The 26468-nt window shown below is 51.7% G+C and overlaps 1 protein-coding gene across 1 annotated transcript; it reads right to left on the bottom strand.

Moving 5' to 3' along the window:
- Nucleotides 1-21134: 21134 nt before the first annotated feature.
- Nucleotides 21135-22323, bottom strand: LOC123581442 (putative uncharacterized protein YER190C-A). Its single transcript, XM_045447504.1, has 3 exons — nt 22316-22323; nt 21772-22238; nt 21135-21664 (listed from the first exon to the last, which is right to left on the bottom strand). Exons 1-3 carry the CDS (start codon nt 22321-22323, stop codon nt 21135-21137), a joined length of 1005 nt encoding a protein of 334 aa, XP_045303460.1.
- Nucleotides 22324-26468: the final 4145 nt, after the last annotated feature.

Below are 26468 nucleotides of genomic sequence, written 5' to 3'. Positions count from 1 at the left end.
ATATAAACATATGTTCATTCAGCATTTATTCAACATGCAGTATTTTTAAGCAGGAAAATGTGAGACGCTTGGTCAGAGATGAAAGGACACCTTCTCCTTTCTTGGAAGCCCACAGGCCACAGTGGTGGACGAATTAACAGCTCACCCTGATGGAATGTGGGATGTGGCATCTGGTGCCACACCTGAGGTCACGAGAGTCAGGGAGAGTGAATTTATGCACGTGGTCGTCTATGGGATCTCATTTGAAACAGCCCTGAAAAAGCCCTGAATTTTACTGAAAAGCGCAGAAGGAATTTCAAACAAAGGAGCACCCAGGGACGTGTGCAGAGGCGTGGACTCCTTTCTCTTCGGAGGCGCACGCAGCGGGGGTATCGCATCGCGTTCCTAGACAGAACCTCAGCTCCGTGGATTGTGCCTCTTTCATGACTCAAATGTGCCCCATCTGTCACCAGGACCTACAGTTCTGTACCCAACATGCCTATGAATCCCGTAGAGTCCTCCTCCTCCACACCCCACGGTCCTCCTCGTCCACACCACACCGTCCTCCTCGTCCACACCACACCGTCTTCCCCGTCCACACCACACCGTCCTCCTCGTCCACACCACCCTGACCTCCTCGTCCACACCACACCGTCCTCCTCGTCCACACCGCACCGTCCTCCTCGTCCACACCGCACCGTCTTCCCCGTCCACACCGCACCGTCCTCCCCGTCCACACCGCACCGTCCTCCCCGTCCACACCGCACCGTCCTCCCCGTCCACACCGCACCGTCCTCCCCGTCCACACCGCACCGTCTTCCCCGTCCACACCGCACCGTCCTCCTCGTCCACACCGCACCGTCCTCCTCGTCCACACCGCACCGTCCTCCCCGTCCACACCGCACCGTCCTCCCCGTCCACACCGCACCGTCTTCCCCGTCCACACCGCACCGTCCTCCTCGTCCACACCGCACCGTCCTCCTCGTCCACACCACACCGTCTTCCCCGTCCACACCACACCGTCCTCCTCGTCCACACCACACCGTCCTCCTCGTCCACACCACACCGTCCTCCTCGTCCACACCACCCTGTCCTCCTCGTCCACGCCACACCGTCCTCCTCGTCCACACCACACCGTCCTCCTCGTCCACACCACACCGTCTTCCCCGTCCACACCACACCGTCCTCCTCGTCCACACCACGCCACACCGTCCTCCTCGTCCACACCACACCGTCCTCCCCGTCCACACCACACCGTCCTCCCCGTCCACACCGCACCGTCCTCCCCGTCCACACCGCACCGTCCTCCTCGTCCACACCGCACCGTCCTCTCCGTCCACACCGCACCGTCCTCCCCGTCCACACCGCACCGTCTTCCCCGTCCACACCGCACCGTCCTCCCCGTCCACACCGCACCGTCCTCCTCGTCCACACCGCACCGTCCTCCTCGTCCACACCGCACCGTCTTCCCCGTCCACACCGCACCGTCCTCCTCGTCCACACCGCACCGTCTTCCCCGTCCACACCGCACCGTCCTCCTCGTCCACACCACACCGTCCTCCTCGTCCACACCACACCGTCTTCCCCGTCCACACCACACCGTCCTCCTCGTCCACACCGCACCGTCCTCCTCGTCCACGCCACACCGTCCTCCTCGTCCACACCACACCGTCCTCCTCGTCCACACCACACCGTCTTCCCCGTCCACACCACACCGTCCTCCTCGTCCACACCACACCGTCCTCCTCATCCACACCACCCTGTCCTCCTCGTCCACGCCACCCTGTCCTCCTCGTCCACGCCACACCGTCCTCCTCGTCCACGCCACACCGTCCTCCTCGTCCACACCACACCGTCCTCCTCGTCCACGCCACCCTGTCCTCCTCGTCCACGCCACACCGTCCTCCTCGTCCACGCCACACCGTCCTCCTCGTCCACGCCACACCGTCCTCCTCGTCCACGCCACCCTGTCCTCCTCGTCCACACCACACCGTCCTCCTCGTCCACACCACACCGTCCTCCTCGTCCACACCACACCGTCCTCCTCGTCCACACCACCCTGTCCTCCTCGTCCACACCACACCGTCCTCCTCGTCCACACCACACCGTCCTCCTCGTCCACACCACACCGTCTTCCCCGTCCACACCACACCATCCTCCTCGTCCACACCACACCGTCCTCCTCGTCCACAACGCATCGTCTTCCTTGTCCACACCACCCTGACCTCCTCGTCCACACCACACCGTCCTCCTCATCCACACCACACCGTCCTCCTCGTCCACACCACACCGTCCTCCTCGTCCACACCACCCTGTCCTCCTCGTCCACACCACACCGTCCTCCTCGTCCACACCACACCGTCTTCCCCGTCCACACCACACCATCCTCCTCGTCCACACCACACCGTCCTCCTCGTCCACAACGCATCGTCTTCCTTGTCCACACCACCCTGACCTCCTCGTCCACACCACACCGTCCTCCTCATCCACACCACACCGTCCTCCTCGTCCACACCACACCGTCCTCCTCGTCCACACCACACCGTCCTCCTCGTCCACACCACACCGTCCTCCTCGTCCACACCACCCTGTCCTCCTCGTCCACACCACACCGTCCTCCTCGTCCACACCACACCGTCCTCCTCGTCCACACCACACCGTCTTCCCCGTCCACACCACACCATCCTCCTCGTCCACACCACCCTGACCTCCTCGTCCACACCACACCGTCCTCCTCGTCCACACCACACCGTCCTCCTCGTCCACACCACACCATCCTCCTCGTCCACACCACACCGTCCTCCTCGTCCACACCACACCGTCCTCCTCGTCCACACCACACCGTCTTCCCCGTCCACACCACACCATCCTCCTCGTCCACACCACCCTGACCTCCTCGTCCACACCACACCGTCCTCCTCGTCCACACCACACCGTCCTCCTCGTCCACACCACACCATCCTCCTCGTCCACACCACACCATCCTCCTCGTCCACACCACACCGTCCTCCTCGTCCACACCACCCTGTCCTCTTATGTGCCCCCCATCTTGTCATTCTCATACTGCTGGTTCTTGCCTGGGACCAGTATCCGTCCATCCTTGAGACCTTCCCCAGGGGAGCACTGACTGAAGCATCCATCACAATTGTTGAGCAATTCCCCTTCCAGGGTGTTTGGTGCCCTCCCCTCCCTGCTAGGGGCCTCTGGGATCCCCTTTTTTATCATCTGGCTTTCATTTCCACATGGTAAAAATGGTGATCTAAATAAGTTTTCCCACCGATTCATTTATAAAAACATACTGTAGGCAATCAGGAAATTTTCATCAGTTTCTTGGTGAGGAGAACTTAGACACTGACATTGGAATCTGTGCATGTGATTCATGGGTTACTACCTGAAAATAGCTCTGCAGAGTTCTTATTGTGAAATATGCATCTCACATTTATTATCAAGCACTTGTATGGTTTTCATAAAGTTTCCAGATAAATAAGCATTTCATGTCTCTGCTAAAGGTGGATTCTTGAAATTATTGTTAAAGTTGGTATTTTAAGGCCAGGAGTGTACAAAATAGGTAAAAATTGTATGTAAAATAGGCACAGTATATCCGAGTTTGCTTATAATATATTAAAAATGTTAAAAAGCTGTTGTATTACAACAAGGCTGTGTTGCTGTAAGAACAGATTGAGCAACAAAACCAAAATGCATCTTAGATTGAAACTGAAAACAAAACTCAGTAAGACTTCCTATATCTTAATATATTATATGTTAACTAATGTGTATGAATATCTTAATTAGCAGGTCAACATATGTAAACTGGATGGAATTAATTTGACCGAGGAGCTCTGGAGATGTGTGCAATTCAGACTCTGTGCTCCCTGTGGAAGGAAAGCCAGTCTCACGAGGCACTGATCACAGCCAAAATACATGGGTCTATTTTGTCAGCAGGCCTTTTCAAACAACGTTCTTGGGAATCCAAATGTGATCAACAATCACGTTGCTTTGGGGAAATAATCCGTGCTTCGGACTTTGAAATTACGTTCCCAGGGAAAGCTTGTTCCTGAAGCATCTGTTTTTTATTGGGGTCCTGATCCACCTAACTGTACAGCTGGTTTGAGAGGAAAAACACTTCATGTAACGTTTCAGAGTGAGCAAGCAGGCTCACTTCAGTCCCACCCATAGCTGTGACCCTAGAGGCCACCCGCTCCTCGAGAAAGCGAAATATGCTCTAAGGTTGGGGCCCTCTGCTCACAGAGCACGCTCTTCAGGAGAGGGAGGTGTGGATACGTTGAGGCAAGCTGTTGCAAACTGGGAAGGCCACACCTGTTTCCCACGGGCAAATGCGCGGTACACGTGTGGAGCCATAGCTGAGTCCTTGTGACTCGACATGTGTCATTTCCCCAAGTTCTAGCACAGACGTGCCACATACACAGTCTTCTCCACTCTCCGAGTGACAACAGAAACTCGGGGCCCGCTGTCCAGCTTCCCAGCGTGTCAAACCATCCCTGTGTGTGTGCGGTCTCTTCATGTGGACTCCATATTCTTGAAATAATGACCAGCTTACTATGTGACAGACCTTTAGACAATAATTGTTACATGTTTACTTCATCTATCATTTTTATTCCACATACATTTTGAGCTCATTATATACAGGATATATAAAATTTATATATGTTTGCGGTAGTATTTTAAAAAGGGTACAGTGATTTGCATTAAGACGGAATGGTAATGGACAAGAGGCTTAATTTCTGATTCTCAAATTTCTTATTTCTCAAGAGGGGTGAGCAAGCAGGTGGTAAGAGTGCCCACGAGTGCATACCTGGGGCACTTGCCCACACAGCTCAGCGTGGTCACTGGGTTCGTTCTGACTGTGGAATTCATGATGCTGGTTGTTACTATTAGAACTGGTTTTAATGACCTCACAAATGGTAGATAGTTGGCAACATTATCCAGCTCTTTTCCTCCCGCAATGGCTTTGCATCCCCTCCCGCGGAAGCTGAGAATCAGTCCCTGTGGATCGTCAACCCCTGTGGACTCGGGGCCTGTGACTGGCGCTAGACTCAGGGGACACAGGAGCACCTTGTGCCGGCCTCGGGCCTCACATGCTTCTCTCTTCTTCCTCAGTACCTTGGGGTCACCACGTGGAAAAGCCCGGCACGGGCTTTGGTGGGGGGTGGGGGTCACTGGCTTCATGACTTGTACCAGCCCCTGCCAGCCAATGTGTGAGGACCCAGCCAGATCAACAAGACAGCTTTCTGTTTAAACAAAACAAAACAAAACAAAACTGTTAGAACTATGAAATGAATTCAGCAAAGTTGCAGGATACAAAACCAATACACAAAAATCTGTTGCATTTCTATACACTAATAATGAATCCTCAGAAAGAGAAATTAAGTCCCATTTTCAATTGCATCAAAAAAAGAATAAAATACCCAGGAATAAATTTAACCAAGGAGGTGAAAGGTCTGTATATTGAAAACCACAAGACACTCATGAAAGAAACTGAAGAAGACACAAATAAGTGGAAAGACACTCCATGCTCGTGGACTGGAAGAATTAATATTGTTAACATGTCCCTACCACCCAAAGCAATAGGCAGATCATTGCAGTCCCTATCAAAATTCCAATGGCATTTATTCCAGAAATAGAACAAAGAATCCTAAAATTTACAAGGAAGGAAACATAAAAGACCCCAAATAGCAAAAGCAATCTCGAGAAAGAAGAACAAAGCTGGAGACATCATGCTCTCCAGTTTCAAACTATTTTACAAAGCTATAGTGACCACAGCAATGTAGTATTGGCATAAAAGCAGACACATAGATCGATGTAACAGAGTAGAGAACTCAGAAATAAACCCATGTGCATGTGGTCAACTAATCTACAACAAAGGAGCCAAGGATATGGGGAAAGGGCAGTCTTTTCAGTAAATGGTGTTTGGAAAATTGAACAGCCACATGCAAAAGAATGAAACTGGACCCCTATCTTAACACCATACACAAAAATCAACTCACAATGGATTTAAGACTTGAACATAACACCTGAAACCATAATACACCTAGAAGAAACATAGATGGTAAGCTTCTTGATGTAGGTCTTGGTGACGATTTTTTAATCTAACACCAACAGCCAAAGCAAAAATAAGCAAGTGACATAACATCAAAGTAAAAAAGCAAAGGAACAGGCAACCTACTTAATGAGAGAAAATATTGGCAAATAATATATCTGATAGGGGACTAGAGAACTTAAACAACTCAATAGCAACAAACAATCTAATTAAAAATTGGACAGAAGATCTGGATAAACCTTTTTCCAAAGAAGAATACAGATGGCCAACAGGGATATGCAAAGATGCTCAACATCACTCATCGTCAGGGAAATGCAAATCAAGACTACAATGAGATATCCCCACACTATGTCAGAATAACTATTATTAAAGAGATAAGAGATAACAAGTGTTGGTGGGATGCGGAGACAAGGGAATGCTTGTGCACTGTTGGTGGGTATGTAAGTTGCTGCAGCCCCTGTGGAAAACAGTATGGAGTTTCCTCAAAAATTAAAAATATAACTACTTGATGTTCCAACCATTCCACGTGTGGATATTTGTCCAAAGAAAATGAAAACACTACTTTGAAAAGAAGTGTGCACCCCTATGTTTGTTGCATCATTATTTATAATAGTCAACCTAAGTGTCCATCAACAGATGAATGGGTAAAGGAGATGTCACACACACACACACACACACACACACACACTGGAATATTGCTCAGTCATAAAGAATGGGATCTTGCCATTTGTGACAACAGAGATGGGTATTGAAGGCATTATGTTTAGTGAAATAAGTCAGACAAAGACAAACACTGTATAATTTCTCTTATAAATGGACTCTAATATATATAACTAACCTCATAAGATATAGAGAACAGATTGGTGGCTGCCAGAGGAGGGATATGGAGGTGGTGGGAGAAATGGGTGAACTGTTTTGCTTTTTTTTTTTTTTTTTGGTTTGTTTTTTACTTTAAATAAATTGGAATTTAAAAATAAGACTGGTTTTGTAGGTGATGGGCTACTGGGCCCATGAGTGTGTCTGCCCTCCGCCAGGGAGCTCCAGCCGACCTGCAGACTCAGAGCAACATAAGAGCTGTGTTTAGGTTACTAAGTTCTGAGTTTATGTGGTGGTAGCTAACTGCTACATGAGGATGTGGAAAGGGTTCGACAGAATAGCTTTTATGATTATTTTTCCAGATTGTTAATTTGATGTTTCATATGATATAAACTGTGGACAACATTTCACTTCTAAAGGAAGTCACACAAGAAAACAAAATGCTGCTTTACTACTGGCTGGTTACACTGTGTGTGCCCACCACTCTTTGGAAACCTGGAGAATTTTCATGGTTTTAATTTAGTGCTAATAGTCATATCTATTGTTGTTCAAATTCTTAATTTTAATTGTGCAATTCTTTTTTCTTCTTTTTTTTTATTGGAGAGAGAGAGAGAGATAGAGACTGAGAGAGAGAGAGAGAGAGAGAGCATGGGGGAGGGGCAGAGAGAGAAGAAAGAATCCCAAGCAGGCTCCACACTCAGCTTGGAACCCGATATGAAGTTCGATCCCATGACCCTGGAATCATGACGTGAGCCGAAATCAAGAGTCAAACACTCGACCTACTGAGCCCCCCAGGCACCCCTGCTTGTGGAAGTCGTCAGATCGTCCTGTTGTAAAAGTTGTTGTTTTGAACCGTCAGAGAGTCCTAAACGCACAGGCTTAATGACAGCAAATATGTTTTCTCAGCTAACTGCACATTATAAGGATAACCCGGATCCTGATTCAGTTATTAACAATGTGCTTTTCTTCTCAGTTGTGCCGCATCTGTGCTTTATCATATCACCTGTTACTAATCCAGGTCACTGTTGGAAATGTCGAACAAGTCGGATTGAGAAGGAGACTATGGTCTGTCTGCCTGTGGAAACACTTCCTAAGATTTCAAAACTTCAACTGGAATGAAGTAGGCGAATGATGAAGTAAATCCCTGAAGAATCCTTTAATGAACACTCGGTGTGGTCCAGTTGACCATCTGTAAAGGGGGCTCTCTCACCCTTGAGAAGCCTCCACAGGCATATCCTTGCTGTTAAAATTCCCAGTGCTAGGCTGCTTACAGCCACCAGAGCAGTATGGAGCAGCCTTCCAAACACAGCTCCATCTCTTCAGAAGCTCGACAGATGTCAGCCTGAACACAGAGGACTTAACTTTGGAAGGGAAGACACAAAAGACGGTCATGTGGTTCATGGACAGAAGTCACCGACCATAAAAAATAATCCCTTGTAAATTATTATTAGAATTTTTGGTCGAAGGCTATTTGTCTGTGTATGGGGTAATTACATTTTATGCCACACTCCTAGTTGACCTTGGGCAGGTTACCTCAATCCTTGTATTTTGGGGAAATGCTGTTATTAACTACAATATGGATAATAAGTAATACAGATTGAATAGATATTTTTAAAGCATCTGCCATAGCAGGCGATCAGTATGTTTGGTTTTCAAGAAAATAGTGGAGGTGGATGGAGTCATGACAGGTTGGTTGGTGTGTTGGGTTGTCCCAAAGCTGCCTGTTCTGCCTGTTCCCTGGGATCTTTCTAGACATTGGTGTCTTCTACCCCTATCAGGTGTCCACTGAATTCAAGTGGTTCCATCTCACAGATCCCGGAAAGTCGCTGCTGAAGCAAACTCATAAGGAAAATGTCTCCGATGGGGAGTCCCTCAGAGCTCCTCAGATTATGCCAAACCTGATCCCACCAACAGGTCTTCAGTATCCTGTAGCCCCTTCATTACGATGTCCAAGATGGAGTTTCTTGGACTTTCTTCTGCACCTGCGATCTTAATAGAGAGCTTGTGGGTCAACTGCACTTCAGTAAAATGAAAATAAACATAAAAAAGCAACTCCCTTGCCTACCAGGGTTAAAAACCTGAGAAGTTCCTCCCCTGCTTCTCTTCACAGCCCACACCCAGTGCGTCCACACCCTCCTGGCTGCGGGACCTGACGCTTGTCGCTGCGCCCGACTCCCGAGCCCCTCCGTCCTGCCGCTGTTGCCTTTCCCACAGCGTTCCCTCTCTGGCTGTCGTGTGCAGGGCGGTCCGCTCCCGTTCACCAGAGGCAGCGGTGTGTTCCCACACGGAGCTGCCCGGGTGGTGCTGGCACCGGTCCTCGGCGTCAGGGTCCTGTCTGTCTTCGGAGGTCAAGTCCCGACGTTAACTCCTCCGGACAGCTGTTTCTGCGACCACAGAATGGATTCTGCTCTCTCCTGGATTCCTGTCTCCCATCCAATCCAACCCCGGGGTCAGAGCGCTATGTGGACTGCTTGGCTGCCTGCGCCCCCGCAAGGCGGCCCCCTGATTGTTCAGGGTCCTCTGCCTGTGGACTGGCGCCCAGCCCATCAGGCTTGCCATCGGGTGATCGCTGAACGGAAAGCTGAGTGGGTGTCTGGGTAAGGAGGTGGGGGGTACCTGCCAAGAGAGGCCATGGCCAACAGCACCCTCTGAAGAACTCATAGTTTTAAAAAAAATGGGACATTAGTATTTCTATCACCTAAATGACGATTTTGCTGAGACGCAGAACTGCTGCAGAACGCACGGACGTGCTGCTTTCTGGAACTTTCTTCCGAGGTGCTGGCTGTAAAGGGGATTCTGTCACCTGAAGTGTTTTACCCACACGTCAGCTTTTCTAAGTATTTCTTTTTTTTCTCATCGAGAAGGGAGAAGCTGCCGATGGAGTGGTTCGTGACCAGCTGCGAATCTTCTGGGCACCTCATTTGTAAAAGGGCGCAGGATGTGTTTGAGGGTCTTGGTCTTAAATGGTCCCTTCACACATGCTGAGGTTGGGCTTTGTGACGGTTTCATCCCCTGACCAACACCCGTGTTGTATGCGAAGTGTGGAAAGACAACCCGTTCTCTTTTCAGTGGGAAAGCTTTGTACGTGAATTCAAAGGCTTTGGTACAAACGCCTTTCTTACTGTATTCTCACGTTTTAATTCTGATTTTGAGTTGCTTTCCTCACTGATTTCACTGCCTACATTTGCAAAATAAAGACAAAAATATCTACCTCACAGAGTGTTTTTAATGAGGGACGGGAAATGCTTGTTAAGTCATCTAAAATAAAGTAGGGTGTCCAGCAAAAATGTCCTTCCCCTGATTTGCTTTGTAAATGGAACCTCTTAACTGAGAAATTCACACAAATAGAGGTCGTCTGCTTAATTCATCTCTTTTCAGGACAGAAGAGAAGAGGTGGGTCTGGGGTGTGTCTGACAGCACGCGAACACCCTCCCGGAACCACGTCTCCCCGTGGGGCCTCCATGGCCGCTGCATGGGACGCTGCACTATTTTATGGAGACTGAAGGGGCCACCTCGGCTCCCGCCTAAGTCTGGGAGGGATGGGCAAGTGAAGGCAAGAGCCACGTCCACGGGGGAAAGCAACAGGTGCAGGAACTGGTGTGAAAGGGGGGTGAGGCATGCCCCAAGAGAGAGAGAAGACCTAAGTCCTGAGGTGGGTATGCTCGCTTCCGTCACCTGAGACACCGGAGGCTCATCATCTGATGTCCCTGTGAGTGTGCAGACGACGTGGAGGGAATTCACCCGTTGTCTCATTTCCCCAGCAGACATTTGCTCCACAGGTAATGAGGTGCCTCCTTCCAGAGGCCCGTGAGACGGGCATCCTGGCCCGGTCACAGCAGGCTGATGGCTGCGGCACCCAGCAGTGACCAGATGTTTCGTCTCGGGCTTCTCGGGGCAGTTAGGAAAACCACCCAGGAAGAGAAGAGGCTGCCTCTTGTCTCCTTTCCTTGTTTTCTCCGAAAGGTCTGGGGTCAGTATTGCCTGCTCCCAGACGTGCTCCTTGGGACACAGATCAGATGTGAAACCTGCCGATACTTTCCAAGCCCCCGTTGAGGCAGCCCTCCCCCTTATTGCCCCCCCCAAATGCCCCAACTGACACGAGATGCAGGCCTTCTGTCCCCACAAGTGCGGCCACCCTCACTGCCCACCCGAGATCTCCCCTTCTCAACCAGCTTGCCTCCTAAGTGAATCTTCTAAGTCATAACTTGGATAGTGATTCTCTTGTAAAAGTTCATCTTGGTCTTTCAGGTGGAATTTATATGATTCAGCTAATGCTTCTCTAATTCACTATATCCTACTCATTCCAACTTCGTTATATTCTGAAATACACCATGCATTTGCATAAATCTGCGTCCTCAAAAATGCCTTCCATTTTGCCCAGAACACCACCGATCCGCCTTGGAGTTTGCGAAGTTTTTATTTCCTTTATGATCTAGCTCAAGTGTTACTTGCTCTAAACTGTCCCTGAGCCAAGTCTTTGTTGGGCGTCTGTCCTCTACAATACTGGACATTTCCCTTCCTTAGCAGGGGGCAGTGCAAAGGTTGTCTCTGTTTGCGTGGTTGGCATTGTGTTTTCTGGTCTGTCACTGTTGTCGGAGTCTTAGGTCACAGCAGGGACCACATGCCTTTCTTTCTTCTTCACGGAACATATTTTGTTAAATGAATGAATGAATGTTTCTATGTGTAGGACAAATGTGTCTGAAGGGAGGACAGAACATGCACCAGAATCACGCATACGTGGGGCTCGGCAGAGGCACCGGAGTGATGAGGCACAGGCGATGCATGGACAGGGACAGGGACCAGGAGGGCAAAGGAAGAAGAGACAGGCCGACAGATTGGGGCCCGTGTCCTAAGAGCTACAAGTTCCTCAGCAAATCTTACAGGAGAAGAACAGATAGGATAAATAATTCTGGCAAAACAGGTCTTAGATCACACCCACATAGGCGTGCCGTAACTTAATGTTTAAAGTCTCAACTTTTTTTTTAAGAAATTTAAACCAGGAACACCCAGTGCAAGACATGAATATTATTTTGTTGCCAAACCAAAACAGTTCTCCTCTGAGCTATGACCCTGCCTTTCTGCAGGGAAATTCCGTCTTAGTCACTGACAGCTGCAGAAATCTTACACGGTTTCCTAATAGGTGGGGCAGACAGTGGGGCTTTGGTGCACACCGACCACTGCCGATCTCCTCTTTGAGCCTGTCTGGGTCTCGAGCAGTTTGATTCTTGGGATTTTGTGCCAATTTAGAGCAGCTCACACAGCAGAACCTCCCCGCCAGAGCCCTGCCGCTGCCCACGCCGCCCAGAACGTGCGCACAGCCCTGCCCGTCTCCGGACAGGTGCGCACGGCACCCAAATACACATCTCTACACGTTATCCTTCCAGAAGCCTTATAAGGCGGCATGGTTGGTCCCAAACATACACACGTTTGGTGCCTTGAACGTTATATGGCACAGGAAGACCAGGAATCTGGGTCTACAGCACTGCTTCCTACAAGAAACTGGGGACAGTGCATGCTTTCTGCGGAGAAGAGCAGGAAACCAGTTCTCAAATGCCACGAAGACAGACGCTCCAGGGATGAGGTTTCAGACCTCAGCGCCAGCTTGCAGAGAAAGAAACAAACCCGCAAAGAAAACTGTGAAGGGTGCCTGGAGATCACGGACGCCAGGGGCCTGGGACTCCGCAGCGGGTTGGTAGAGGTGAGGACACTGGGTAGGCACTGGGGTCTCGGGGTTTTCCAACTGGCCGTGTCTTACAGTTGTCGGGAACAGGTGCGTTGTAGGTACATTGCAGACGGGTCCCTCGCCTGAGGGTCGTGAGTCTGAAGCTGTGAGGGTCCTGCTGGTAAGAACAGTCCTCTGGGTTTCCCCACGTGGTCAGAAGTGTAACGATCAGTGGCTTCAGGACCCACCATATCTTCTTACAGTCATTATTGGTGTTTGGGAAACAGTATACCTGCATTTGTTCATTTTCTCTCTGCTCAGAGTTATAGAGTCTTCTTCTCCCTGACAAAAAGTTAAGTGTAAATTGTAGCTTATGTGGATACATATAATTTCACAATGAAAAACATTAAAAGCTCACAATAGAAAGAATAGTATACAGAATTTACTATTTTAGGATGCAAAGGAATGTTAAGGAACATTTTCCTCTGATTTTTTAAGATTTCTTTGGCCCTGTAGGGAGAGAACACACTCAAAAGTCAATTAGGGCACACCGTGCAAGTGAGGTCATGAAGCCCCAAGACCCCTGGGTGGTCCTCGGAGAGCAGTGCCCTGTGTGGGTGACCGTGGCGTTCCCTGAGAAAATCTGGGTTTTCTGTCTTCTTCCTGTATTTGCATTAATCATTCAAGATTTAGTTTTCCTCTGCCTTTTGTGTCTTTGTTGCTGCTTTTATCCTATAAGTAGTTAAAATTGTAAAAGCTCCATCAACTGCCCGGGGACCTCAAAGAATTGCCTCGATATCCATCGTAAGAATCCCTAGAGAATTAACTAAAGTTTTGACTTTTTAAAAAAAATTTTTTAATTTCATTTATTTTTGAGAGAGAGAGAGAGACAGGGCATGCATGGGAGAGGGGCAGAGAGAGAGGGAGACACAGAATCAGAAGCAGGCTCCAGGCTCCGGGCTGTCAGCACAGAGCCCGGCATGGGGCTCAAACTCACAAGCTGTGAGATCACGGCCTGAGCTGAAGTTGGACGCTCAACCGACTGAGCCATCCAGACGTCCCCTAAAGTTTTCACTTTTTTTTTTTTTAATTTTTTTTAATGTTTATTTATTTTTGAGACAGAGAGAGACAGAGCATGAACGGGGGAGGGTCAGAGAGAGGGAGACACAGAATCGGAAACAGGCTCCAGGCTCTGAGCTGTCAGCACAGAGCCCAACGCAGGGCTCGAACTCACGGACCGCGAGATCACGACCTGAGCCGAAGTCGGCCACGTAACCGACTGAGCCACCCAGGCGTCCCAGGTTTTCACTTTTAAAGTCAGTTCCTGTGACTACAGCCAGCTGGTTCCTCGAGAAATCACATCGGGTGGGACTAGCTTGGGATGCGTCGATGACTCCTCTGAAACCAGAGGACGTGCCTGCCGCTTCTTGTGTTGTTTCCATTTGAATATTCAACTTCTCCGAAAATGCTACTGCGCACAATGAAAACAAGTAGTCAGTGAGCATAACCCCCATGACCCCCACAAGGCTTCCATGCCCCCGTGAGACGGGGGGAGTCATAAGAACGAATTCTGAAGCAGTTGCTTTCAAGTCTGAAAATGCTGCACAGTTTTTTTAAATATATTTTTTAAAGGTTTATTTATTAATTTTGAGACACAGAGAGAGAGCATGAGCAGGGGAGGGGCAGAGAGAGAGGGAGAACCCCAAGCAGGCTCCATTCTTTCAGTACAGAGCCCAGGGCAGGGCTTGAACCCACAAACTGTGAGATCATGACCTGAGCCAAAACCAAGAGTCAGACACTTGTGCCCCAGAAAAGGCTGCACAGCTTTAAGTGAAAGACCCAAGTGTCGCGTTCAGGAGCAACCTTCCAGCCATAGGGACCCAGACACATTCTATTTTCTTAAATATAATTTATTGTCAAGTTGCCTAACATACAGTGTGTACATGTGCTCTTGGGTTTTGGGGTAAATTCCCTAGTTCATCGCATACATGCAACACCCAGTGCTCATCCCAACAGGTGCCCTCCTCAATGCCCCCACCCTCTCTCCCCTCTCCCCCACCCCCGTCAACCCTCAGATTGTGCTCTGTATTTAAGGGTCTCTTATGTTTTGCCTCCTCCCTCTCTGTTTGTAACTATTTTTCCCCCTTCCCCTCCCCCCCATGGTCTTCTGTTAAGTTTCTCAAGTTCCACATATGAGTGAAAACATATGATATCTGTCTTTCTCTGCCTGACCTATTTCACTTGGCATAAGACCCTCCAGTTCCATCCATGTTGCTGCAAATGGCCAGATTTCATTCTTTCTCATTGCCGCGTAGTATTCCATTGTATACATAAACCACATCTTCTTTATCCATTCGTCAGTCGATGGACATTTAGGCTCTTTCCATACTTTGGCTGTGGTTGAAAGTGCCGCTATAAACATTGGGGCGCAAGTGCCCCTCTGCATCAGCACTCCTGTGTCCCTTGGGTCAATTCCTAGCAGTGCTATTGCTGGGTCATAGGGTAGTTCTGTTTTTAATTTTTTGAGGCACCTCTACATTGTTTTCCAGAGCGGCTGCACCGGTTTGCATTCCCACCAACAGTGCAAGAGGGTTCCCGTTTCTCCACATCCTCGCCAGAATCTACAATCTCCTGACTTGGTTCATTTTAGCCACTCTGACCGGCGTGAGGTGGTATCTCAGTGTGGCTTTGATTTGTATTCCCCTGATAAGGAGTGACGATGAGCGTCTTTTCAAGTGTCTGTTGGCCATCTGGAGGTCCTCTTTGGAGAAGTGTCTTTTCATGTCTTTTGCCCATTTCTTCACTGGATTCTTTGTTTTTCGGGTGTGGCGTTTGGTGAGTTCTTTATAGATTTTGGATACCAGCCCTTTATCTGATACATTGTTCGCAAATATCTTCTCCCATTCTGTCCGTTGCGTCCTTTCCATGAACTGTGACCTGTTGGAGAATAGCCTCTTGACACTGAATTACTCAGATCAGCATGAAACAAAAATCACAAAACCAAAGAAAATTAAAAACTTTTGCCCAGAGGCCCCAACCGCACACAGCATGCAACTGGATGCGGTTTAAATGACTTTTGGTGTTGAGGGGCCTGTCTAGGAGCAAGGGAGCAGGAAGGGGGGATTCTTATCGCTGAACGAGCCTCATGTTTTCATCTCACCAGAACCTCCACCTAATTCAAAATGGGAAAAGCTTGGTTTGTTTACTCGTTCATCCTTTATTTAACGTCGGAAAATACTTTGTGAGTGCTCACTGTGGGCCAGAATTCTTCCAGTCCCTATGGATTCAGGGGTGAACGACACAGACCTTTCACATCAGGAATTTGGTGTAACAGGGTAATTACCGGGCCTTGTGTGTGCACGAGTTTTCAGATTACAAAGTGTGTCCACATGTATGGCATCAGCTTACGTTCACAAAATGGAAGGGTGAGCATTGCACTTCTATTTATCCTACTGGTGAGAGGCCAAGAGAGGCCAGATTGCTCTTGGCGTTGAGGCCTCCCTGGGTCCTTGCTGCCAGACCTCTCTCTAGAATATTACATGGCCTTTGAGGTCAGAGGCAGACTAGAACGGCCTCTCCTCCCTGGAATCGCTTAGTTTTATTTCAGTTATGTCGGCCTTTTGTCCCAGCTCCCGGCACACTGCACGGGAGTGGGCACAAGCCTTCTGGACCTGTTGTCTAGCACCTGACACTGGAGGCGGTCCGGATGCCGGGCAGTGACCTGCTCACGGGCCTATCTATAACTTTCAGCATCGTCATGACTACAGACAAGCATCTTGTCGAGGTCGTTCCCGGGCAGCCCCTGTGGCACAGGGTCCACGATGTTGGTAATTTAACCCGCAGTAGTCCTCCAGCCGGCCACAGGCTCGGCTTTTGTCCGGACACTTCCCTGTCAGGAGACCAACTTGTTGGAATGTTCCCCACCTTTTACTCCGTTCTATGCTGGCTACAGCGGCAGTGAGTATCCGTTTCCTGGCAATATTTATATATTGGCCCTAATTCTACCCTTTGGAGCTGCAAGACATACATGCGACCATTGTTAAGACCGAGAAAGACCTGAACACATTTCAGGTTTACTACCACACACCCTCTGGCTCTTCTTTAGGCCGCTCTCGTGACACCGTTCCAAAACTTTAGTGACTCCACAACCCAGGGTGCGTTTTCCCCGGCACAGCCGTCCACACAGCGGTCCAGGCATCTGCGATCCCCTGGCCTCGAGTCTTTGGAGTCCTGCTTTGTGCAGAATATACACGGGCAGCGGGGAGGCAGCTGGGTCACTGTGAGCATGTGCCGTCCAGGCTCGGGGTGTGGGCACGGCCCCCACTCAGCCCACCGGCCGGAACCCTTGTGTGGCTGCACTCAAGGCCTCAAAGCAAGGATAGCTGGGACTCGAAGTCTGGCTGTGTGCCAGGAAGGGGAGGCGTAGACAGTCTGAACACTGCCGTGCAAGCCCGCGTGCACTGGGGTGACTGGGGTGTCACCTCCCCGGGACAGACACCCATCTCGAGAAAGCGTGTTCTCGGCTCATTCCTCACGGTATGTTGTCCCCCTGAACCGCTGCAAAATCATCTCTGTGCTGCTTTTCCTCAGCTGCTACGGTACCACGCATGTGCCACAGAGCTTACCGCCAGGCTTCTGCACCTCAGACCGTCATTTCCCAAGGAGTATGTGCAGCTTTTGGGTGCGGAAGGCCTAACGGACCTGTAAAAAATACATGTCCCGCCATCCACGAAACACAGTGGCAAAGTGGTTCTATTGACCTTTGTGAAACTTGAACGTGGTCTCCAAATTCAAAATGGACTAATAAAAGCAAAGGTCAGAAATTTACTTCTCCCACTCACCAGTCAGATAACTATTAATATAAATTGGAATCTGGATCTTGAATGTAAAATGTACGTAATTTCTCATCACTAGACTGCCTTTAAAATAAATTGATTTACCGAAGCCAAGGGATTTTATAAGAAACTCAACCTTACAAACAGCATGTCTCAGCCAACTGTGGCACTGAACTGAAGGGGTAAGAGCCTCAGCCAGCCCCCCAAAACCGTCTTTCAGCCGTCAGCCACACACCAGCTGGATTTAAGCCTCAGATGAGTGTCGCAGTTGAATTGGTTATTAACTTTCTGTTTTCCTTTTATTTTTTTAATTAAGAAGTTTTCATTTTATTTACTTTAGAGAGAGAGCGAGAGAGCAGGGGAGAGGGGCAGAGAGAAAGGGAGAGAGAGAATCTTAAGCTCGGCATGGAGCCCGATGCAGGGCTCGATCCCACGACCCTGGGGTCATGACCCGAACTGAAATCGGGAGTCAGATGCTCAACCAACTGAGCCACCCAGGCACCCCTAATTTTCTTTTTTAAAAAAATTAGACTTTTTAAAATAAGCATTTCAAAATTTGAGTGAAAACTGAGCGGAAGCAGGGTTTCCCTCCTCTACCCAAGCGCACACACCGCCCCGTTACTGGCATCTGGCATCGTTGTGGTGTGCTGGTTACACGACTGCCAACCCAACTCCATGTCTGTGTCATTGCATGGCCGAAAGAGCCAGTAGAGATGAAGTACGTGAGTTCCGATCCATGCCTAACATGACACACTTTGAGGACTCAGTGCTGGACAGTTTCATCTGAAGGTTAAAGTCTATCGTGCTTTTTTCCAAATCTTATAAAGCTTCTAGGACACACAGGCTGACAGAAGAACCCAGAAACACGCAGTGGGCGGTGCCACGGGTTTTACAACAAGGGGCTCAGTGGGAACACGGGAGGAGGCGGGTCACTGTCTGATGTGTCTCCACAGATGAACGCCAGCGGCCCCACAGTGAGGTGCTCCCAGCACACCTGGGAAGGCAGTTGTCGTCTGTGCTCGGACGGGACCCACCGCGATCACAGCCAATGGTGTGTTCTCCTTTCATGGCCGAGGCTCCCTGAAGCCAGAGACAACGCCGTTCATCTGTCTTCCCAAACTCCTGGAGCAGCGCCTGGTGCATAATAGACTCAGCGAAAGTTCCTTAGGTTAAATAGTCACGAGCAGGGGACGTCCTCGTATCACCAAGTAACGCACCAGAATAATGAAATGTAATTACGTGACTTAGAAGATTTGGATTTCTATCTGACCGCATGTGATTTACCCATTAATCGAATACCACCCAGATATACTGTGATCAGAGGATATTTATCTAAAACTGTGCCAAATCTTTTTAACTATTTAAAACTTCGCCAGCCATAAAACTTTAAAGCCTGAAGTTCATTACTTTTGTGAAAAGTAACAACGTGACCCCGTTTATACAGATGCTTTCAGGCCTCTCGAGCCCTAAAAGGGAGGGTGGGTTTGCAGAGCTTGAAGGAACTGGACTTGAGTCCTCGGGAACCCCTAGTTCCTTCAGTGACTCCACTGAGCACCTGTTAGTCTCTAGAACTTGGGACAGGTGCTTAGGACACAGAGCGCGTGCATCCAGATCTGTGCCCCGAGGGGCACACAGCCCAGAAAGCCGAGTAAAGAAAGGGACCCCAAAGCACGCGGGAAGTTCTGTGGCACGTGCAGCTGGGGCTGAGGCCTAGGGCTGATTCCGGCACGTGGTGCTGGCACCTCTGGCACCTTGGAGCCCCTCTGGCCAGTCCGGGGTCTCAAAGGGTTGCTTCCATTCTGATCCGAGGCAAACTGGGGCTCGAAACTCAGTCCTCTCCTTGCAGTGGGGATACTCCCTGCTCTCGCCCCCATTACCGGTCCCCACCGCGGCCGGGCTTTCCCGAGTGGCTGGGGCGGCCTCTGCCAGTCCTGCCACAGGACAGGGAGCGCTCGGAGCCGGATGCTGTGGACAGAACGTCTGCACCACACGCTTTCACTGCATGCTGCAGTGAATCACGACTTTGGGGCTGCAGGCGTGGAATGAGCGGATGTCACATGTGAACAGGGCTTGAATTTGGGGCCAGGGATAGAATGTCATAGAATGAGCGTTTGAGCCCCCCCAAATTCATGTGTTGGCCTCCCCCCCCCCCCCCACCACATGATGGTGTTAGGAGCTGGGGTCTTTGGCAGGGGCCTGGGCAGAGCCCACACAGCTCTCGTAGAAGAGACCCTGAGAGCTCCCCGCCCTCCCCCACAAAGAGACACTGCCAGACGATGTGTCTATGAACCAGGAGGCAGCCCACCCCGCCCCAGACACGGAACCCACCGGTGGTCTCGGACATCCAGCCTCCAGAACCATGAGGAATCAATGTCTGCTGTGTATCAGCGGCTCCCTTGTCCCGCTCGGTTAAGACCGAACGGACCAGGACACCGGGCTTTTCCAGTCCAGGCCCATCACGCACGAAACAGCAAGAGGCCACAGAGTCTGCATGGGTATCTGAAACTGTAGGTGTTCAGAGAGTTCTTCCAGCCAGGAAAAGAGGAAACGTCTCTGCGGAGGGCTGTTTCATGGCTGAGACAGACCTTCCGGATACAAGTCATGGTGGAGTTCACAGCAATCCCGGGACATTGAACAGATGCAGACAAGGGCTCGTGGGCTGCATGGACGGGCTGTGGAGTTCAGGAGTCTGCATTGGGGTCTGTCCAGCAAGCAAGTTCATTCAGTTTCCACCGCCTTGCGATGCCTCTCCTAGAGGGGAAGGTCGAATGCTTTCCGCCTGCCTGGTCTTTCCTTTGAAAGTTGCTGCTCTCCTTATCTGGCCTCCAGTGACGCCGAGTTTCCTCCTTCCCAGCTCAGCTCCTGCACCGGGTCCTCGGGCGACACGGGCCCCTCACTTTGCTGCAGGCTCACCACCGTCAGCCCCAAGCGCCACGGTCTGCACATTTGCACGCGCTCTGTAATTCACGCGTCTGCCCTACACCTGTGTGTCAGCGCAGGCTCCCCAGGAAGCAGGTGCCGAGACAATTACGCGTGCAGGGGTTTCGTCAGCGGAGACGCCGCCCCACTGGGAGGGGGTCCAAGTCCGGGAGAGCGAGCCCTCAGAGGCCGAGTCCCGGGGAGGCTCTGCGGTGCTGTGGGGGACCCTGAGCCCCAGCCGACCGGTGTCTTCCTCCGGAGCCTGATGCACCACCCCGGCTGGAGCAGCGGTGGGACTGACGGCCTCCGGAAAGCAAGGCCGTGGGTTGCAGAACGCGCCGGCGAGGGCCTGGCCAGGTCGTGCCCTGGGGTTGCTGTGCTGGGAGGTCCGTGAGGCACATTTTTCGTGGCCGACACCACAGGCTAAGTTGGTTTTGCAATCCCAGGTACCGTGTTTTACCGTTGCAGGAATTGGCCCTCTGTCCATCCGAGAGTGTCTCCCTCTGTCATTTCCCACGATGGCCGTCCCTCACAGTTAGCTCTCGGTTCAATGGCTGTGTGTCCATTCTCCTCCCTGAGAGGAGAGCCGTGCAGGACGGGGTTCTAGGCACACTCCAGACACACATTTGCACAGCAGTGAGGGCCCTTGATTATAACGAAAGACGGAAGGGGAGTGTTGCCCTGACTACGTCTGTGTGTCTGAGGGAGGCGCAGCTGTGACGCGAGCTGGACGCTCCCGGGCCTGGAGACAGAGAATCGCACGCTCACACAGATCCGCCTACCCGCTGCGTGACTTTTACCCGGTGACACAAACCGTGCGCGGTTATCAGGGGAACTCAGGAGATTCGGTCTGTCTGGGCATGTCTCATCTGCTTCTACTTATGTCCACACCTATGCAGGTGTCCACACCTGCACCCGCCTCCACACCTACACCCGCGTCCACACCTACACCCGGGTCCACACCTGCACCCACGTCCACACCTACACCCGCGTCCACACCTACACCCGTGTCTACACCTACACCCACATCCACACTTACATCCACGTCCACACCTACACCTGCATCTACACCTGCACCCACGTCCACATCTACACCCGCATCCACACCTACACCCGCGTCCACACCTACACCCACATCCACACTTACATCCACGTCCACACCTGCACCCGCGTCCACACCTACACCCGGGTCCACACCTGCACCCGCCTCCACACCTACACCCGCGTCCACACCTACACCCGCGTCCACACCTACACCCGCGTCCACACCTACACCCACATCCACACTTACATCCACGTCCACACCTGCACCCGCGTCCACACCTACACCCGGGTCCACACCTGCACCCGCGTCCACACCTACACCCGCCTCCACACCTACACCCGCGTCCACACCTACACCCGGGTCCACACCTGCACCCGTGTCCACACCTACACCGCCTCCACACCTACACCCGCGTCCACACCTACACCCGCGTCCACACCTACACCCGGGTCCACACCTGCACCCACGTCCACACCTACACCCGCGTCCACACCTACACCCGTGTCTACACCTACACCCACATCCACACTTACATCCACGTCCACACCTACATCCACATCCACACCTGCACCCGCGTCCACACCTACACCCGCGTCCACACCTACACCCACATCCACACTTACATCCACGTCCACACCTGCACCCGCGTCCACACCTACACCCGGGTCCACACCTGCACCCGCGTCCACACCTACACCCGCCTCCACACCTACACCCGCGTCCACACCTACACCCGGGTCCACACCTGCACCCACGTCCACACCTACACCCGCGTCCACACCTACACCCGTGTCTACACCTACACCCACATCCACACTTACATCCACGTCCACACCTACACCCGGGTCCACACCTGCACCCACGTCCACATCTACACCCGCATCCACACCTACACCCGCGTCCACACCTACACCCACATCCACACTTACATCCACGTCCACACCTACATCCACATCCACACCTGCACCCGCGTCCACACCTACACCCGCGTCCACACCTACACCCACATCCACACCTACATCCGCATCCACACCTACATCCGCATCCACACCTACACCCGGGTCCACACCTGCACCCACGTCCACACTACATCCGCGTCCACACCCGTCATACCTATAACTGCATCCTACCTGGAGGGGGTCTACCACACGTATATCTACTCTTTCCAAGCTGTTTCTTCACTTGTAAATTGATGCAGTTTACCTGCCAACTTCTAGAGAACTTTTCAGGGCTACGTTTTATTTGAACAATAGCCTTTGGTCTTGAGTTCTGGAGAACTCAGAAGGGAGGCTGGAGAAAGGGCCGCGTCACCACAACCTACCTGACCCCTCAGTGGGCGCTTTACCCCCCGGAGAAAACTCTCCCTCCTCAGCCCGACCCCTGCTGAGCTGGGTGACAGTTCTGGGGGGAGGGGCCTGTCGTGCACGGGAGGCAGAGCTGAGAAGACAATGTTGAGGGTGGAGAGAGGTTTGGTGGCCCTTTGGGAGCCTGGGACCCAGCGGCATCCGGACAAGCACCTCCCATATGTGCTCACGTGAAGGAAGACCCAATGATGAAAAGTACCAGATATATTCTGAGCCGCATCCCATGAGCCGGAGGCCAGAACGACAAGGTTAGCATCCCCGGCTGACTACCGCACACGAGCACAGCACAGAGAGGTCAAAGCTCCCTGACCATGAGCCTGCCTCCCTCCCACGTGTCCTGCCTGGGCAGGCCCTGCAGACTCCGGCTCGGTTCAGGGTTTTGTAACCTCCTCCTCCGGCTGCTTGCAAACCCTGCCAACCCGCGGCGAGAGGTGGCTTCTGGCATGCCGCGGGGGCCACACGGTCCTGGCGCGGTGGCTCCGCCATTGGGGTCCACCCACACCGCCCTGCAGAAATCTGAAGGTCCCCAGGCGGCTTCGGCACCCACAGGTGGAGCTTCTCCTACGCCCCTTGCTGACGCGTCACCGCGCGGGCCGCGGTGCAGAGACGCACCCGCTGCATTCAGGCCACCCTCTCGGTGACAAGTGGCCCCTAATCATCACTAGGTCTTTGTTTGGATTTTAATTCCACTCCGCGAAGACAGCGGAAAGCAGCGTGTCTGGTGCTGGTGAGGAGAGGAGCAAGGAAGCCGCACGGGCCGGGAAGGGAACCGCAGGGCGGGGTCAGCAGCGAGGCCGCCCTGGCCGCCTCCAGTGCACAGGTGCGCCGGCCACGGGCACAGCCACCAGGGACACAGGAAGGAAGCACGAGCCGGGTTAATTGGACACGGCTGATCAGTGAAAGGAGAATAGCCTGGAGTGAAGGGACAGGATCCCTTAATAGAGTAAAATGTTTCCCATCAAGCCTCCCCGGAACAGCTCTAAGCAGACTCTGCCGCACCGGCCGGGGACAGATGCAGGTGACGAAGGCCACGGAGTAAACAGGAAACGAGAATGCGCTCGACCAGAGGCCGGGCTGTCGTCGTGGGAGAAGAATCACTTCCTCAATTTATCTTGCGGCGCGTGAGGTGAGCGGCCGGGAACATTGTGTCCCAGGCGGGGTCGCTTCATTCATTGCACGTCCCACGGCTTGTCTTACGTGGTGCCGGTGGCCGGGGTGATGGGTTCTAGGAAAAGCAGCTCCTCATAACCGAGCCGGCACTTTGGTGTCTTTACCTGGTTTCTCCAGTCGAAACAGGAGGAAGGAGAAGGCATCACACCTTGTGTCCCCTTTTCTGGCCAAAACACCTCCCTCCGTTTATTACACTCTCAAACCTTCATCTCACCCACCTGTGTCTGAGCTACAGCGACGAGGGTGACGGGGCTCCGCGGGACCCACAGGTGTGGGTGCTTTGAGTCCCCAGCCAGCCCAGGATATGACCCCAACCTGTTAATAAAACCCTAAGAAAACAGAAAAAAAAAAAAAACCACCCTTACTGCATGGAAAACTAAACTTGTCAGGTAAGCTGCTATGAATATCTAACAGGAGTTCTCATTAAATAAAAAGATAATAGAATTTTTCGTGGATTATGTGGGCTTCGATTCATGAAAAACAGCAACTTCTTGTTTTATTATTTTTTGTTCCTTTTCTTCCCTATGACCTATTTGTTTCATAGCTGGGAGTTTGTACTTTGTGTGTTTCTTCCCCCACGCCCTCCCCTGTGGCACTTACAGTTTGCTCTCTGTATCCACAAGTCTGCTCCTACTTTCTATTTTAGATTCCACATCTAAGTGAGATCATTAGGTGTTTGTCTTTCTCTGACTCATTTCACTGAGCTTAATGTCCTCTGGGTCCAAAACCCTCTTGTTTTACTCTTACAGCCGCCAACACTGAGGGGCAGAGGGGAGGGCTCTGGTCATAGAAGTGACAGAAACACCTGCCTGAGACGGCACAACTGAAATAATACGGTGATTGTTCCCGGAAGAAACCAGAATCCCTCTGCATTTAACATACTGTCAGGTGGGTTTTCTTTTCCTTGAGGCTGAAATTATTCCCAAGTAGTTCAAGGAAATGGAAGTGTTAAATAGAACGAATGAAACCATTTAAATCTAAACACATATAACAGTAACACTTGAAATAATCTGATAAGAAAAGTCAATAAATTAGACTACATTAAAATTTAATTCTACGTCAATTTTTTCAAGCACACCCACCGTTCAGACCGTTTGTGCAATGAGAGCGGCCAAGGCCATGGCGGCTGGTTCAGGCAGGGTCTGTACACGGACACCTGCTCCAGGCCAGCCACAGGCACTTGCCGTGGGGTGTCGTGTCTGGGGGAGCTGCGGTCAGGGCCCCCGGCTGGCCACGTGCTTAGGCACCGCCTCACGCACCTGCTCTGTGAAGCCTCCTAAGGGTCCTCAGCTGAGGCATTTCTTGGGTACGGCTGCATAGACCACAGGCTCAGTCAGCACTTCTCCCCAGCCCTGGGAGCTAATCCCCGCATCGTGCTAATGCTTCTGGCCGACCCCTGGGGCCCGGACATCCTGTAACTAACTGCTCTGGAACCTGACAGGAGCTGACCTCCAAGAAGTGAGTGTGATGGCAGAGGACAGAGATGTGCAGGAAGGACCTCAGAGCCCGACCGCGAGGCGGAGGCTGCGCGTTAACCAGCCCCAAATAATAACCTCGCTGCTTTCAGAAGCAGCAAACTCTTTCCTCAAACTCACAGCTGAAGACTTTTTGTAAAAAACATTTATTTATTTTTTTGAAAGACAGAGAGACAGAGTGCAAGTGGGGGAGGGGCAGAGAGAGAGGGAAACACAGAATCGGAAGCAGGCTCCAGGCTCTGAGCCGTCAGCACAGAGCCCGACGCGGGGCTCAAACTCACAAACCGTGAGATCATGACCTGAGCCGAAGGTGGATGCTTAACCAACTGAGCCACCCAGGCGCCCCAAGACTTTCTGACATAAACCAGTCTTAAACTACCAGAGGGAAACGAGTAAGGCATACAAACGAGTAGTTGCTGGAAGCCATACCAGTGAGCAGAACATGTGGAAAGATGTCCTCTTACCACCTGAGTAATGTCTCACTCACGAGACTGGGGGCTGGGACTGGGACCCAACCTGGAAACAAGGAGGGTCTTTGCTGATGAGATTGGAGTGACAACAAGGCCAACAGGTGGGTCCTAATCCACTATGACTGGTGTCCTATAGGAAGGCAGAGACCAGGGAGAAGGACTGTGGCCACGAAAGCAAAGTTGGGGCGGCTGTGAGCCAAGGACAGCACCACCTTGAAGCCGCTGGGCAAGGAAGGTGCTTCCCTAGACCCTGCAGCGCCTTGCCTCCACACTCCTGCCTCCAGCTCCGTGGACAACAGTCCCCTCCTGTTCTCAGTCCCGGGTCTGTGGACCTGTTACCTTAGCAAACCATCCCAGGTCCGGCAGCGGGGAGGAGTGCTACTGCGGTCACAGGCCTGTGAGTGTGGACGAGGCTGCGGGTGGGCAGCGGGTAGTGGCTTCAAGCGTCTGGGGCACGTGGCAGAGAAAGCCCAGAACATTCCAAAGAGATGGTCAATGGGCACACGGACGAGCAAGGACTCCGAGGGTCTCAGGGAGGAGGGGGGAGGACGCGGCCGCACCAGAGGGCAGAGAAGGCTGCGGAAGCGTGTTCCACACTCTGGGAAAGCGGGCTGAGGTCTCCAGCCAGAGCGCGGAGGGTACAGTCTGGTTTCTTCTGCTTTTGTGGTAAAACAC

The sequence above is a fragment of the Leopardus geoffroyi genome, chromosome A3 (assembly GCF_018350155.1).
Source record: "Leopardus geoffroyi isolate Oge1 chromosome A3, O.geoffroyi_Oge1_pat1.0, whole genome shotgun sequence".
Lineage (NCBI taxonomy): Eukaryota > Metazoa > Chordata > Mammalia > Carnivora > Felidae > Leopardus > Leopardus geoffroyi.
Note: the sequence above shows the minus strand (reverse complement) of the source record. Positions and strands in the feature narration are given on the sequence as shown.